At 42.1% G+C, this 16202-nt stretch overlaps 1 protein-coding gene across 2 annotated transcripts; it reads right to left on the bottom strand.

The window, feature by feature from the left end:
• Positions 1 to 4230: 4230 nt before the first annotated feature.
• Positions 4231 to 15134, bottom strand: LOC107089011. Of its 2 annotated transcripts, XM_015381514.1 has the most exons (3): positions 14582 to 15134; positions 14154 to 14243; positions 4231 to 9029 (listed from the first exon to the last, which is right to left on the bottom strand). In XM_015381514.1, exon 3 carries the CDS (start codon positions 8597 to 8599, stop codon positions 4496 to 4498), a length of 4104 nt encoding a protein of 1367 aa, XP_015237000.1. In that variant the 5' UTR covers positions 8600 to 9029; positions 14154 to 14243; positions 14582 to 15134; the 3' UTR covers positions 4231 to 4495. The 2 variants fall into 2 exon arrangements, with proteins under 2 accessions (XP_015237000.1, XP_015237002.1); XM_015381516.1 differs by lacking the exon at positions 14154 to 14243.
• Between the last annotated feature and the right edge of the window lie 1068 nt (positions 15135 to 16202).

Here is a 16202-nt window from a genome sequence, read left to right as displayed (position 1 = left end):
TGTGCAGAAAGGTCCAAACAAGCAGCAGTAAATAATTTGAAACAAAAGGCAGGAAGAGCAGTGTTGCCAACTTAGCTCTTTTATCGCTATATTTGACGACTTTTCAGACCCCTCTAGTGCTTTTATCACAAAAAAGCACTTGGCGCCATATCTTGCAACTTTTTTCCGCTACTGGAGACTTTGGTGACAACATATAAAAGCACCGAACTCTGCTCTCCAGAGCAAGTAGATTTGTAACCCTGACTCCTGCTCTCTTCTATCCTGTCTACAGTCATGATTCATGCAGCTATTATTTCATTTAAATGAAAAATGGAGAATAGATAAGCAGATCACGGCTTGTCTATAGTGGAAAGAAGGGCTCTGTTCTTTACTTTTGCTGTCGCCTTTTTGGAAACACAGGAAGGAGCAATCAGCTTAGTTAGAATGGGCTTAGTGATTGGAAAATCTTTGATTCCTTTTAAGACAGCATGAAGTCAGCTGAGCACATTGCCAATATAAAAAGAAGGGACAAAAGCAAACATATAATATATAATGTATATTTATTCTATAAAAAAAAATTCTGTATAATGGGTCTCTTTTGTGTGTTGTCTTCTCAATGCAGAGGGCCCTCTGCCTGTCTTTTCCTAGGGCCCCAAATTTCCTAAATCCGCCCCTGATCAGGCCTGTACGATGAAGTTCCCAGACCAAAGCCTCTCCTTAAAAAAAGGAACACGGCGGCTTGTTTGTAGTTTAACATAAGGCTCCTTCAGGAATCTCATTGGCAGGAAAGTTGGCTGGTCTGAAGAGATAAAGACCGAACTTTTTGCCAGGAGTCATATTGGGAGGAAACCATGGAACAACTCATCACCAGGTCAGTACAGTGAAGCATGGTGGTGGCAACATCATGCTGTGGCATTTTCAGTGACAGGAACTGCTAGGAAAAAAAGAAAAGAGGGGGAAATGAATGCAGCACTGAAAACAGAAAATCTTGGATGAAATCCAATGAGCTCTGATCCTCATCTTGGTCATCTACCCAAAGCACATAGCCAAGAACTCCAAGAAGTGGATCAGAAAGACTTTGCGGATGAAAGGGTGGAACCAGAGTCTAGACCTAAATGGACTTGAGCCTCTGAATGATTTGAAAATGGCTGAACATACATCTCCAAACAAACCTGATGAAGCTGAGATGTTCGGCAAAAAAATAAAAAAAAAATAGGCAAAGGCAGTGAATACTTACGTAAATGGGATTTCTTAATTTTCTAAATTGCAGCAATCTCAAAAGAACGTTTTCTGTATTGTCATCATTACTAGGTACTGTATGTAGACGTTTTCACAAAGAGATTTGCACTGTTTGTAAAAAAGCTTTAACAAAAGAAAATGCGCAGAACTGTGAATATTATTTATTATTACTATTATTATTATTTATTAGTTTTATAGAATTATCACCAATATCTAGCGATGCCAGTAGTTTTGAAAAAAGAAAAAAACTGTAAGGTTATAGTTAGTTGGAAATACAATTTTGAAAACATTTTTCATTCAAATCATTTAAATAAGGTGAGGTGGGCTATTTTGCTTACACACTGTGAAGATTTAGCATGATTTCGAATTTTTAGGGTAAATTTTCAAATTCCAAAAGAAAAATTGCTTAAAACCACTTAAAAATGATCTTAAAGTGAAATTCAGGTTCGATTAAAGCGAACCAACACGGTAACAATTAACAGCCTCACCATCTTAAACAATAAAGTAATATACATCAGGTCTCTTTAACTTTTTTTTTCAATACGGGTATATTTACATTATGGAATAAAAATGTAAGCATTATAAGCAAAATTATACAGTAATCTTTAAGATAAAAGTTTATAAAGGAAAACATTTTAACACTTCTCACTTTCTTTAAAAGCTCTAGAACCACAACTTATCTGTTATTTTAATTTTTTATTTTCATTTGTTATTTTTCAAAAAGCAAGTACTTAATTTTTCCGAGTTTTACCTGAATGCAACATGTTTAATATAAACACAGGTCCTTAAAGCTCCAGCCAATAGCGCGCCTCCTCAGCTCATCTTCTCTTTATCTCTCCGCCCTTCTTTTCTCACGCTGTCAAGAAGCAAAGAGCAGGACACAAAAGCTGAGGCAAACATCGCGGATGGCCAACATGTTACCAATAAAACGCCAGGAAAAAAGCCTTTCAGTTTCATTTGTGATTTATGAGGAAGAATAAAATAAAATATAAATATTACCAGTGGACCCACTCTGAAATGAGTCTGGCATATTTGAAAATATATTGTCAAATATTACTACAGTAACTACTCTTAGGTGTGTCATTTTGAACAGCTTTATGGGCGTTTTACAACAGCTGTATAATAACCAGCTAAATCTCCTTTAATCTGATAAAGAAAAATCGGTCCGTTTGAGCTGAAGCTGCTGCTCGCCTCTCGCGCTCTCAACTCCAAACAATCACATGTTCGCTGCACGCGCCCTAGCAATGCCTACCGGCGACAGGCCGCACGGCGATTGGCTGAATCTGGGTCACTCGCAGCCATTCTCAGCTCCTGATTGGTTGAAAATAGGTCAGAGTCTCCGCCCATAAGCCCTCCTCCAAGCTACAGCCACGTGAGTTTTGTTTAGATTTTTACTTCTGGATCATACTGAAATGCTTGTTGACTCCTTTAAAACAAAACATTTAACAACATGTAACCAAACATCAAAATAGCCAAAGAAAGCATTGTGTTTTTTTTTTTGTGGAAAGAATAAAAGTATTTACAAGATAGGAAAAAAAAAACTGACAGGAAGTTTGATGACTTTCCAAAAAGAAAACAAAAAAATTTGGTATTTTTTTCTGTAAATTAATAATTATCAGCAATCTATCCTTCAGGCTTCCTGGAAATATTTTGACTTAATATGCATTAGTTGCCAATTTGATCAAATAATGTTCCAAGGTTTATGGTAATGTTTTTGACACAATCCTGTTTTCCATAGATTTATGTGATTGACAGAACAGGTGCAGCAGCTGCTGTGTTTTTGTGAAAATCCCAAGAAAGAGCTTAAAGTTCTCTTGGTGTCAAATTATATTGCTCTTACACACTGAAAACATTATGTTCTGCACTCAAACACTCGAGTATAATAAAAATGTTGCCTTAACAGCTTGATGCCTGGTTTAACTTTCACAAGATTCCAGTTGAAATTGTATTTTGTTTCTTGGACAGAGCAGTTTTTTTTTAGTGTTTAAAGAGCACCATCTAGTGGCTGATTTTTGGTAATGCAGTTGGCCTGTTATTTATAAATATTCACAGCAAAAAAACAACTATTCACTTCTTAGTTGTTTGCTTTGTCTTGCATAGTGGAGCTCTAAGCATTGTTGCCTCGAAGCAATATGTTCTTTGATTCACCAGAATAAAATTTGGCTTAAGAAGTGACATTTTAGGTTTTTATTCAAGGGTTTTCAACAACTCACTTTTAGGCAAAGGATAGTAATTTAATCATAGTACATGTTTTAGTTTTACAGGAGGAAAAAAAAAAAGATAAGCACTTCTGGACAGGATCTAAATATGAACTATGCTTACACGCTTTTGTTACAAAAATGATGCCAAATTGTGGCAATGTGAGAACAGATTCAGGAGAAAGAGGGTGAATTATCACATTTATACATACAGTAAACCTTTACCAAAGTCTCAGTTTATCCTGTTCCAGCTTGATAAATGAAAATGGGGAGTAAGAAAAAAAAAAGAAAATAACAAAAACAAATGATATTTATATATAATAAAATATAATACTAATTGTACAGTACAGTCATTGTTTCAGTTGTCCTTTTAAATCCTCAACAAGTTAACAACTTGAACGGAGTTTGCGTTTCATTTACACACCTTTTTAAAAAAGTAACAAAAGTAGTGTACAGTATAAAAACATGATCACCCTTTCTGTTTGTTTCAACTGCTTTTCAGTAAATCATCTGGGATCAAACTGTGCCATTTCCATGAGCTACTTGGTATTAGAGCCTAAAGACATGAATTTATATGGAAGGGAACGCCTCGGTATAAAAAGTGAGTCTGTTCACTGTAACACAGATCAACAAATAAGGACTATACGATTTCACTGTGAATGTCAGAACGAACAAACTGATACATCAGCCCTGTAGAAAGCATCCAGTTCCTGTCGATGCACAAATATAGAGGAAGGGATTTAGAAAAAAAGGAGTTGCTGATGATTTTCAAATGGATGCTACAAAAGAAAACACATGATCTTTAGTTCCCTTACCTTTAAGGAACAGGAGGCAGATAGTTGGGGTGGTTTTGATTTTAGGCCTTTAGAAGTCAAAGTCATTTTATCAACCACCTCTGCTATCTTACTAGGATTGTTTACAGGTTTCTCCAGGTAAGAGGGTGGGGATATTCTGGTAGTTAAACTAAACCTTCCCCAATGTTTCACCCCTATTTTGTTAAAAACTTGCTAAGCCCTCAGGTCATTTAATAAAATATAAACATCAAAAACAATCTAGTCTAAAAAAAGACAAGTCTGTGTTCACTGACTGTACTCAGTCAGAACTGTTGATCTCTCAGCCTGGATCAGACCCGGAACGGTCAGCGGGCTTTGAGAGCGGTCGCTAGCTGACGGTGATCTCATCCTTGACAGATCCCAGTTCTCAGCCACACTGACGGCACTGGCCCCCCGACAGGAGAACCTGTGGCGGGCCAGGAGACACTGGTTCCAGAAGCGGTGTTGACATTTGTGGCACTGGAATGAAGCTTGCTTGAGATGCCGACCCCTATGTTTCAAGGCTTTGTGTAAGGAGGTGGTGCGTCGCCCACATGCCTGGCATCGCAGTCGTGCGTGACGGCCTGAGTTTCTCGGAGGGTGTCTGACGGCGTGGTGCACCAGCAGGGAGCCCTGTTTGGCATATGTGGCACTGGGGCAGATGGGGCAAGGGAACCGTTTGAGAGGGATGTCCATAGAGGTGAGCCCAGTTACTCTGACCGCTCCCCCGCACCATGACTTCACTTTCATCACTCCTCCTTTTATCCTCAACTGGGCCAAGAGCTTTTTCCTGTTTATATGTGCCTGTAGCTTGCCCTTCTTCCTCCTCAGAATCATCAGCTTCCTGCGAGTGTCTTTACTTAAAGGGACCCCCACCAGCTTCCCGTCTCTCATGATGCTGTGAATTACTATGCGCCGTTTTTTCTTTCTGTGCTTTCTTGTCTGTCCATGGCGCTTTTGGAAGTTTTTGGAGCGGTAATGAAAAGGGTGCTGCAACTGTTGTTGTTGTTGTTGTTGCTGCTGCTGTGGTGGTTGCTGCTGCTGTTGCTGCTGCGGTTGCTCAGCAACTCCTTGTGGGATGTGGGATGAGCCTGCGTAGTTGGAACCTGAGCCAGAATCGTAAAAGAGTGGAGAGTATCCGGACGGTTGAGACTGGTTGACGCGTTGGCCGTTGCGGTCAATGCCGTGTTGTGACAGCTTGTGCCGAACCAGGCTGTTTGAGTATGCAAAGGCTTTGCCACATACTTCACACCGAAAAGACTTCTCTAGGCCCACCCCGCCGCCATGGACAGTCTGTTGATGTGCCGTTAGGTGGAAATAGTGTCGAAATGACTTCCAACAAACTGTGCAGGTGTAAAGCCGCTGCGAAGGCGTGCCGGACGTTGGAGACTTTTCTTCTTGGGAGCATGAGGAGAAGTAATCAGAGTTTCCAGAGTTGGCAACTTGATTGATTGCAGCAGCGGCAGCTCCGCCTTTTATCCTCCGGCCTGTATTGTCGATTTCACCCTTCCTGTGTAGTTTCCCGTGCCGAACGAGGCTCTGCGCGTAGGCAAACAGCTTCCCACAGAGATTGCATTTGTAGTTCTTTTGACCGGAATGCACGGTCAGATGCTTGGTGAGGTGGAAAGGTTCTCGAAACATTTTGCCGCACACTTCACATGCGTGAGGCTTTTCTCCAGTGTGAACCCGGTTGTGCCGCCTCAGTGTCTCTGCCCTTCTGAAACGCTTACCGCAGATCTGACAGCCATACGGCCTCTCCGAGCCGTCCCCTGGAGGTGCTGGACTCCTCCTCCTCCTCACAATCGTGTTTGGGTCTCTTTTCTCTCTGGGTTTTCGTGGCCTCCTGGGCTTCGTTTGGGGCAGGCTGGGGTGTGTCAAAGGCATGGTGGAACCATTTAGGCTAGCTGATGAATGCCCTCCCATGTTGCCAAACCCCAGCCCCCCCAGCAGACCTCCAATGATGTCTCTCCTTTCTCCTTCTCGACTCTCTGGGTTAATGTCACAAGAGGCAGCGGCAGCAGCAGCAATGGCTGACATCGCATTGCTAGTGACCTCATCCTCTGAATCTTCCAGAAGGGCGGATAAAGGAAGGTGAGGCTGTTGAGGCTGCTGCTGAGGCTGCTGCTGTTGTTGATGATGATGATGCTGCTGCTGGCTCTGAGGATGAGGATGAAGTGTTGGAGCTAAAGGGGCTTTCCGGAGAGTCTGGCTGGTCATGTCATTACCTAAAGTATTCTCAGAGGGATAAAGTGTGGAAGACTGTGAACGCCTATAGTCATCGATTCCACTGTTGTATTGCGCCTGGTTCTGGTATCGATTTCTGGAAAATTCTGCTGAATACTTTTCTTCGGTCATGCCAGCTTCATCATTTGAAATTCCCACTCCAGTCTCTCCACTATTTCCCAGTTTACTGCTGCTCGGGTTGGCTGTTGCATTGCCCCCACTGTTGGCCCGGTTTTTTGAGCTCCGTGGGGGTTTCCCACAGGAGCCTGAAGCAGCGTGGTTGAGCAGAGAGGTGCTTTCACGGAAACAACGGCCGCATGCCGGGCAGCGGAAAGGCTTTTCGTCATGGATTTTCTCATGTCTTGTGAGTGACTCCCGGCGATTGAAGGACTTTTGGCAGATGCTGCAGACAAAAGGCCTGTTCTCAGAGTGGGTGACACTGTGCTGGATAAGGTGACCTCTCTTTTTAAACCTCTTCCCACATTCACCACAGCAGAATATCCTCTCTGGGCTGGGAGAGTTACAGTCTGACTTCCTGCTCTGGCTTTCCGGTGTCAAGCCATGGCTCCGGAGATGCCTCCGCAGGCTGGACAGGTGAGTAAAGGTTTTACCACATTCACCGCAGTGGTAGAGGGATTCTGGTTCTCCCTGACCAGACGAGCTGTTATGGCGTTCTTGTGATTTGGAGAGTTGTTGGTTGCCATTGGCTACAAGCACAGAAGTGGAACTTGAAGATGTGGGGGCAGATGGGGATGATGAGATGGTGGACGAGGACTGCTGCTGAGAGGAGGACGAGAGGAGAGAGGAGTGCTGTGTCTCACTGCTGATGCCACTTAGTCCTACACTCCCAGATCCCCCTCCCACGAGACCTGAAGAGGGGCTCTGAGTGTGCCCACCCGCGCTGCTGTTATGGCAGCTAGTTCCACTGCTGCCGGTGTGGCTGTGGCCGCTACTTTCAGCTTTCCTCTGTGGCAGGTAGCCAGCCATCGCTTTCTTCCTCCTGCTTCCACCAGTTGAGGATGATGCAGACGAGCTGTCTCCAGATTTTGCTGCATCTTCTTTAGATAGTGAGAGGTGCAAGGGCAGAGGGAGGGGAAGGCCCGTCTCTTGCTGCATTAATGACGCTATCTGGTTTGAGGAGAGCACTGGAATGCTTTGGAAATCAAAGCTACTCAGTGGGGCAGGTTGGGGGGCTGGGTGGAGGGGATGCGGGTGGTGAGTGTGGCTGTGTGGATGAGATAAGGAATGAGGGGTCAGCTGCTGTTGCTGCTGTTGTGGCTGAGGAGCGGAGTGGCTATGAGAGGAGTGGAGGGCAGGGGGAGGGGCCAGCGCCGAGTTGGATTCGGTTGCTCCCTGGCCGAGACCCAAACCCAGGGGGTTGTGAGTTCCCTGCTGGACCAGGAACTGCTCCAGGCCGCTATTTGGTGGGACACCAGAGAGAAAGTACTGGTTGGCAGCAAGCATACAGCTGAACTGTTGGTGGAGGCTGCGGGGATCAGACTGACCAACGAGGGGGACCGCAGTGCTGCCGGAGGGGTTATTAGAGGCTGAAGATGAGGTGGAGGGAGAGGGCGAAGATGAAGATTGACCAGGAGAGGGTTGAGGCACAGAAAGACCTGGGTGCAGTGGGGGAGGCGGTGGAGCAGCTGTGACACCAATGACCCCCGTGGTCCCACCAGTACTGCTTCCAGTGAAGTCGAAGCGTCCCATTCCGGAGTGGAGCTGCTCCTGAGCAAGTGCTGCCTCGGCTGGATGGAAAGGCCGCAAAAACTGGGGGTAACCAGGTGAACTCCCACTGCCACCACTGCTGATCTTACTGGACTTTCTGGAGCTGTGAGAAGATGAGGACGACTGGCTTTGATGGGAAATGGATGGAGGAGGGGCGCTCATTTTGGCAAACAGTGACGAAGAGTCAGCGAAGGCATTGCTTCGAGTGCTCTGGAGGGATCCCAGCCCCAGACCGGACAGCAGGCTTCCAGAGGTGTCTGTAGAGGACTGGTGTTGCTGCTGCAGCTGCTGCTGATGCTGCAGTTGGACCTGCTGTTGGTGGCTCAGCTGTCTTTCCAGCCCGAGGCCTTTAAACTGGTGGGCTTGGTGTCCACTCAGCATCTCTAGGATGTCCATGGGGTACTTGCTGAACTGAAACATCTTTCAATACAACTGTGGTATTTCCACTCTATTCACCAATTGTACAAAACAGCAGAGCCCTTAGAAACCTCTGGGATTGTCCAGCTTCTGACCTGGCCCCAAACTTTGAAAGAGCCACTTTAGTCCAGCATCAATTAATGATTGATCAGCTCTCATCAATGTTTGACTAAGCTTATTTTGATTAGGGAGTGAAGCCTTCTAACTTGAAGTGCTTCAAGTGAGAAGTTATATAAAGGGTCATAAATAGGAATTTATTAAATTACATAAAAGTCTGTAGTGTGGCTATAAAGTGTTCCATTTTTGTAAGCGGACTTAGGGACCATAAATCAGGCCATGCGGTTCCTAGGAGTGGAGTGTGTTGGTTTTTTCAGAGGAGGATCAACCATCTCTTCAGCAGCTTTCAGTCCTCAGATGCAGACCTCTGTGCAGCCTGAGAAAAACCAGAAAAAGCAAAAATAACACACCATTAGTTATGCTGTACTTTGATGTGCTCATTTTATTGCTTTAGTGACTAAAGATTGATGCCCAATGACTTAGAAAATATAAAAAAACGGATCTGAGCACTTAATGATTACATTAGACAAACGTATTAATTATTACTTATTTAGCCTTAATAAGCAATTTTGCAAACATTTATAAGCGTTAAAGAACCTAAATGGTTATACACTCTCCGCTTTGTTTTTAAAAAATTTAAATATAAAAACTATAACCGTGGATGTCTGGGGGACAGTGATTCGCCTACATGTTATGAATGCTGGCGTACCATAAGGAATTCATTATGAACATTTTAGTTTAGTTTGTGCCTTCAAGTCGTTGCCCATAGGAAGACGTTACTTGGATATAATCTAACCGAATATCTTCAGCACAGCTCTAAATGTCACAAAACTCATATGGTTGAGCAGAACATGATGTAATAACGTAAAATCAAGGGCCCAATGTAAAAACAAAAACGGCATTCTCCTTTAAATGTAAAATGTTCAGATATTTCTTTTGCGATTTTTATATAATTATAGCTCTTAGCGGGTTGTTCTGACAGCTAAAAGCATATTTTATAGTCTCTATACTCCAGTTAACGATTAATCAATTACTAAATTAGTTGACGATTATTACGATTAATCATTAACTATCTGATTGTTTCCGCACTAATCTAGTCCAGCACTAGTGGCTCGTATTTTTTGACTGTGGGCTGACAGGAAAGGGGGTATGAGAGAGAAGGGGAGACATGCGGGAAAGGACCACATGCCGGATTCGTACCCTGGTCGGCCGTGGCGAGGACTAAGGCGTAAATATCGGTAAGCAGAGATAGCAGCTTCTTACGGGCCCACAACCTCTTAGGGGCCCCATCACTAACACCTGGTGGGTTCCATTCAAGGTGCGCAGTCACTACTTTTCCGGAAATTATGTGTGATCATATACTACTGAGAATTGCATAATTGTACCTTCTTGGCCAATTTGTGGAACTGTCGGCGTATCCTGAACCTTTATCACGTGTTGTACTTCATATGGGGCCCACCCAGATAATGTTGCCTTTTGTCGTGTTGTTACGCCATTGATCCTAACCACTGTGCCACCTACACACCCGTGTCCATGTTAAATGGATTTGACCTAGTGAACAACCGAAGCTCAACTCAGACACCAATTGCAACTTCAGGTATGGAACAAAAGTTAAAAAAAACTTGTGAAGTGCGAGACCGAACAAAAGAGTGTCGCAGTCCCGTGTTTTGGCCACAGGTGGCAGTATCCTTAGAAGACTCCGCAATGCCTCTTTAATATTACAGCAAAGGGATGGATGACTCAGCAAAAATACATCAGTTGTTTTATAACAAAAAAAGAATGTCACGAAGAACCCAAGAGTAAAAAAACAACAACTTTCTAATTGGATTTTATTCAGATTGGCAGTAACGCAGTTAAAATAAGCATGACTCCCATTGATTTTCCCTTTCTATGCCTTAACCCTGACAATAACACTAACCCGGATATTACAAGTGCATACCTAACCTTAACCTGAACTCCATTCACACCCGAGTCCCAAATCTAGCCATTAGCATACTGTAAAAAGGAAGTGAGGACCAGTGAAATTTCCTCACTTTGGTACAAACGGCCCTCGATTTGTTGGTGCAACAGGAAAAACTGTGCTCACTGATGCCAAAAAGAGGAGCACCCACACACGAGAAAAGCATCCATCAAGTGAGGGTTAAAATCAGCGCTTATTTCTGACCTTTCTCTAGCTTTCTGCAAAGCACTTGACATAGAAACGTCTCCCTTGAGACAAAAAAAGCACAGAGGCAAAACGGCTTTGTATAAAGCTTGGCAGAATGACAGCAGAGCCTCACGAAGTGCACTGATTTTACTTAGAAAGATCGGGTAAAAATACTGCATGAACTTTGTGCTGAAATCAGCGATACAATGACTTGCTCCCAGTCAAAAAAAAACTAAAGAGAAATGATCCAACAGCTAAATTAAATGGTGTAGAAATAACAGCAGGAGAACAGGAACTTTCAGGAAAAAATGGGAGAAATTCTCCTGTTAATGAGGGATGCTTGGGGAGTGTGAGCTAATCCTTGTTTTAAAGAGCTGCAAAATGGTTCCTTGACTGAGGTTTAGTTTCTCTATAGGCCCCATAAATGCTCAAATGCAGACTTAAATGCCTCTATCAACACAAGCGGATGCTGATTATATATCAAAAAAGTTGCTAAGTCATATGAAATATTTTTTAATACATTTTCAAGAACAACAACCTCAGTGTCAAAAAAATATAGGGCTGCAAGTCACGATTATTTTGCAAATCCATTAAACTGTCAATTTTTTTTCAATTAATAATCAGATAACAAAAAGTTCTTATAAGAAGATTTTTTTAAATGAAATTGAACCAGTTGAAACTAAAACTTTTCTACTCGAGGTGCTCTAGGCAGAGCATACTGACAGATTAAATATTTTTTTATCTTTTTTAAATTTTTCTTTTTTTTAACTTTAGCCAAATTGCTGCTGTAAGTGGGTTGCTCTGTCTTCTAAAGGTATGTTTTAGGGTCTCTATACTCCAGTTAACGATTAATAGATTATCAAATTAGTTGACGATTATTACAAATAATCAATTAATCACAATTTGATTTATTGTTTAAGCCTTTAAAAATGTCTAAACTGAAATCAGTTAAGTCGAGTTAACCAATTCATAAGCTTTAATTAGTGACAAAAAACAAGCAGTAAAAATCGGGCTGCACAGTAAAACACTGCAACGTTTTTCAATGCCAATCAATAGAAAATATTTCTAATTTAACGGTAGGAGCCAAAGTGTATGTTTATGGGTTTTCTTATCGTTATGGTTGCATCTGAGTTGATTGCTTGGAGGCTTGGTCTTTTGTAATTTACCTGTTGCAGGTGTAAGGGGTTTGTTGCAAACTTGTCTGTTGACCGTCATTCTTAGCCACCGTCATTTAATTCATGACTTTTAATGTAATTTCACATCATTTCTCGTTTCTGACTATAAACTATACATTTTTGATGGAACCAAAGTTTGTCATGCGTTTTAAAATAAGAATGCAAGTTGAAATGGAATGTGTCATGGAATTTTTGGGAGGCGCATCACAGAAAAAAACCTACTCAACCAGCAGCATTGTTTTAGATTGAAGTCACTACATGATTTCTCTCTAATTTCACTCATATCTGATATAGAACCACAGGGCATTCCTGGGGATGCAGCCTCTCAGCTCCAAGCTCAGCAAGGTTAATGGTAGGACTGAGTTCTAATCAAAGGTTATTGAAATACAGTTAAAGTCTAAATTTAAATGTTTCCCTTTTCCCTTTGGTTTTATTACAAATAGATGAAACAAAAAAACGTATAACTATCGATATCTACTAATATTCCATTAGTTAATATCAAGGCATTAAAAATGTATTGCATTTAGGTGTGTACGGTTCTGATACTGATATCGGAATTTGGTCCAATATCCTGCAAAAAACAAACACCTGAATATATCAGTCGGCATCTAATCTCTGACATAAAAAAAACATTTGTTGTAGACAATTTTTTTGTTGAAGTGAAATGATCAAACCTTTTCTAACAAGCCACACTCCAAAATGAGTAATAACAATATGTGTGATTCATGCTGGTATATTGTTTTGGGTAAATGTTTGTGTTGGTCAATACTCAAAGCTACAATATGGGTATTGTATTAGAAATGAAAAAGGTGTATCCAAGCATTACGAATTGTTTTCTCATACCGTCACACTTTTTCAGCCTCGTTAAAATGTGTCATCTTTTTGGTCAAGGGTTTTTCTCTGCAAAATTGAGCCTACAAAGACAACTCCATAAACACAATGCCTAACAATGAAATCCATTTGTTATCAAATAGGGTCTGGAACATTAAAGGTATAGAGGAGGATTTTCAGGAATTTTTGATAAGACCCGCCCTCTCCACTTTAAAAAAAAAGTGCATGTGCAACTCTATAGCCTCTCCAGAGCGGGAACACCTATTAAGCGCATGTGAGAGCATGCATGAGCCCATATCTCGTCTGCACGCTTTGTTTAAGAGTTGCTGTTCTCATAGCTCATAAAAGCTTACTGTGTCCGAACGCCCGCGCTAACTCCTAATCCCTAAATCACTTTATAGTGCGGGGACTTTACATTAGACTTCATAGCAAACTCAGTTAACTGACCGTTCAGACAAATGATAACTTTTTGCTTTGTGTTGGTCATGTAACTCCTCCTCCAATGTGCAGTGCATGCGATATTTTTGTTATTAGTCGCCGCTGTCAGATAGTGACAGCCTATGGTGACAGCGGGCCGCTGTGACAGCAAATCCCATAATGCTTTGCAAGGAGAGCTCTCCGCTCAAAGCATTCCTGGAAATTTCTGCCTCGTCTGAGTCCTTTCTTTTCTTCTCATACACTTCGTAGAGACTTTTTCTCCAACGACCCTCTGCTATTTTCAAAGAACCGTGGTGAGAAAGCTGAGCTTCAGTGACTGTCTGAAACTGTAGCTTACCATATATACATATACGGCTAAAAGCGCGCATGCGCAGAAAAAGATAGCCAACTGGGGACAAGCACGTAGGAGGGCACTACGTAAACAATTTACCAGAATGATTGACAATAAGGAGGACCACTCATTTAGATGATCCACCTGGAAATAAAACAGCGTCCTCTATACCTTTAAGTCATGCATTTGTATGACAAATCAACACCAAATACCTCCATCCTAAATAAGGTACTTAAATGCTGATATTTCACTCTGTCTGGGGAAAATAAAATAAGAGGGAAGCAAAGCTAAACCGCATGCATGTTAAGGAGAAAGCCAGCCAGCCTCCCTTTACAGCCACCATTGCTGTGGTGTTGTTATCTTGTCTGAGCTGCAGATTAAGCACCAGTCTTCGCAAAACACACATACCATAATTTCTTTAATACTATTTGCAACATGCATCAAGTTACTTGCTTAGTATTTTCATAGATTTGCACTCAAATATTTCAGCAAATGATTCAGTAATAACAACAGAAGGAATAATTCCCTTCTACATCTGCAGCAATGATTCTGTTTACATGAATGCTGTCTGCATCTCACCAGCTAATCCAAAGATCCGAAACTCCAGCTGGGTGTTAAGAGAGTGAAAAAAACCAACCCACTCTGTCCAAACTATCACAGCACGGCGACCTTAGGAGAGAAGAATAACAAGGGTCAGATGAGACAAATAAGTCAACAAACCCTGCTAGCATCTGTCAATATCCTCTGCTAGCTAACTGCAACAAACCTATTTCTAGACAAAAAGGAGAAACGCATCTGAAAAAACTCGGTGCATCTGTATAAAGTGAAACACTCAATCACAAAGTTTATTTTGAAATATATTTAACAGTATATAAGGCGCATTGGTGAAATATCTCAGTAGAAGACGTATCCCAGTCAGAAGCTAGATGCTAACATATTAGCAGAGCCGTTAGCTTCTCTAAGCTAACGTCAGTCCTGCTGGAAGCTGTTATTGTTTATGTCCTTACCTTCCAAAATATAAACCCCGGTGGGAGAAAAGCCGCTCACAAACACAGCGGTAAAAGTGAGGGGACATGAGGGAGGACGTGCGCTCTGAAAGCGGACTCCCTACTGCCTGTCACCGGGGCCTTTTCCTCCATCCATGGAAAAGCACCGTGAAAGGCCCGGGATCTCCATCGGCCCAGGAGGGCTACAGCTTCTTTTTACTCGTAAACAAAACCGCTGGCCTGCTCCCGTATCACCATTGTCTGAGTCCGAAGTCCCACAGATCCACTCTCTCACTGCCGCTCGTCGCCAAGGCGTCCTCTTTATTTAGTCTCAGTCGTGGTTTTCCTGCTTTTCTTCCCGGCTTCCAGCCTCCCTCCCCGCCTCAGCTGCTGTAGGTGTCCCCCCTCCGCAGACGACGGCTCCCCCGATGCTGTTGCTGCTAACGGTAAAATGGTAGTTTCCTGTCTGCATAATGGTTCCGGGTAGAGCCGAGCAAAGGTAAGCCTGTCCTGGAGTGTGCACCGCTATGAGCTCCGATCCAGCATGATGCTCATGCATTAATCAAAGTGTGTGTCTGGGTGTGTGTGTGAGCGCGTGCTCATGCAATAAACGTGTAATTACGCGCTTTGTGACACTGCATGCCATTAAGTTCACGTGTGTGTTTTCACACCAAGGGTGTAAAATGTTAATTAGTCCATTAAATATGTCATTAAGGCGCATGCCACAGAACATTGTTGTGCGCGTGGGTTGTTGTGTAATGGAAGTTTGTGTGTCAGGTATCTCCTTTGCATTTCAATTAAATGTTCTTTAATTGTGCACTCAGAAAAAAAAAATATTTTGTAGAAGGAACATTTTACAAAAGGGTGAAAAAATAACGTGGCCTTTTTAAAAGGTGTGCCTCATATTTATTATTTCTAAATCCTATGTTAGAGCACGGGCGAAGCTAGATGGGGGGCCAGAGGTGGCCATGGCCACCCTTATCCAATTATTGGCCATTTTTTTCACCCTCTAATATTGACTGTGCCAACAGTTATACTTTCAGTGGGAATGTTCAAACTTATTAAACATTTTAATCTTTCATATATTAACAATTACTTGACAATTAATATGATGTGGTTAATTTTGCAGATCGAAATACTAACATTAATTTTGATATGTACAAAATTGTAAAAGTAAACTAGGAGTCTTCTGTGAAATCATAGATAAAAAAACTACTTTGATAATAACCTAAACATCAATTTAATTTACATATTAGTACATGTAAATATAAATTTTATGCAGAACAATTTTTGATAAAAGTAGGTAAGTAATGAAAATGAAAAATATGTTCGCCCCAGAAAGTTTGTCCACTACCCTTTTCTACCTTTTATTTAGACAGAATGGATGTTTAAATATATGTGTCTATTTGTTAGCAAAGGCTGTAGTAAAGTATAGGTTGTCTTTATTTAGAAAACATGGATGCTGTGCTGGTTCCTGTTGGAACAGTGTAGATTGAGCCTGAGGTTCTGGGGCCTATCCGCTTTCGGCCCCCCCTCAGTGTACATTGGTTTTTGATTGGCCATCCCTATTGAAATTTTTTGGCTACGCCTCTGTGTTAGACAAATAAAATACAACGTTTGACTTCGGATTAATGCTTCACTA

This window comes from Cyprinodon variegatus, unplaced genomic scaffold, assembly GCF_000732505.1.
Source record: "Cyprinodon variegatus isolate N-32 unplaced genomic scaffold, C_variegatus-1.0 Scaffold235, whole genome shotgun sequence".
Taxonomy (NCBI): domain Eukaryota; kingdom Metazoa; phylum Chordata; class Actinopteri; order Cyprinodontiformes; family Cyprinodontidae; genus Cyprinodon; species Cyprinodon variegatus.
The sequence above is the reverse complement of the archived record's forward strand: the minus strand, read 5'-3'. Positions and strand labels throughout refer to the sequence as shown.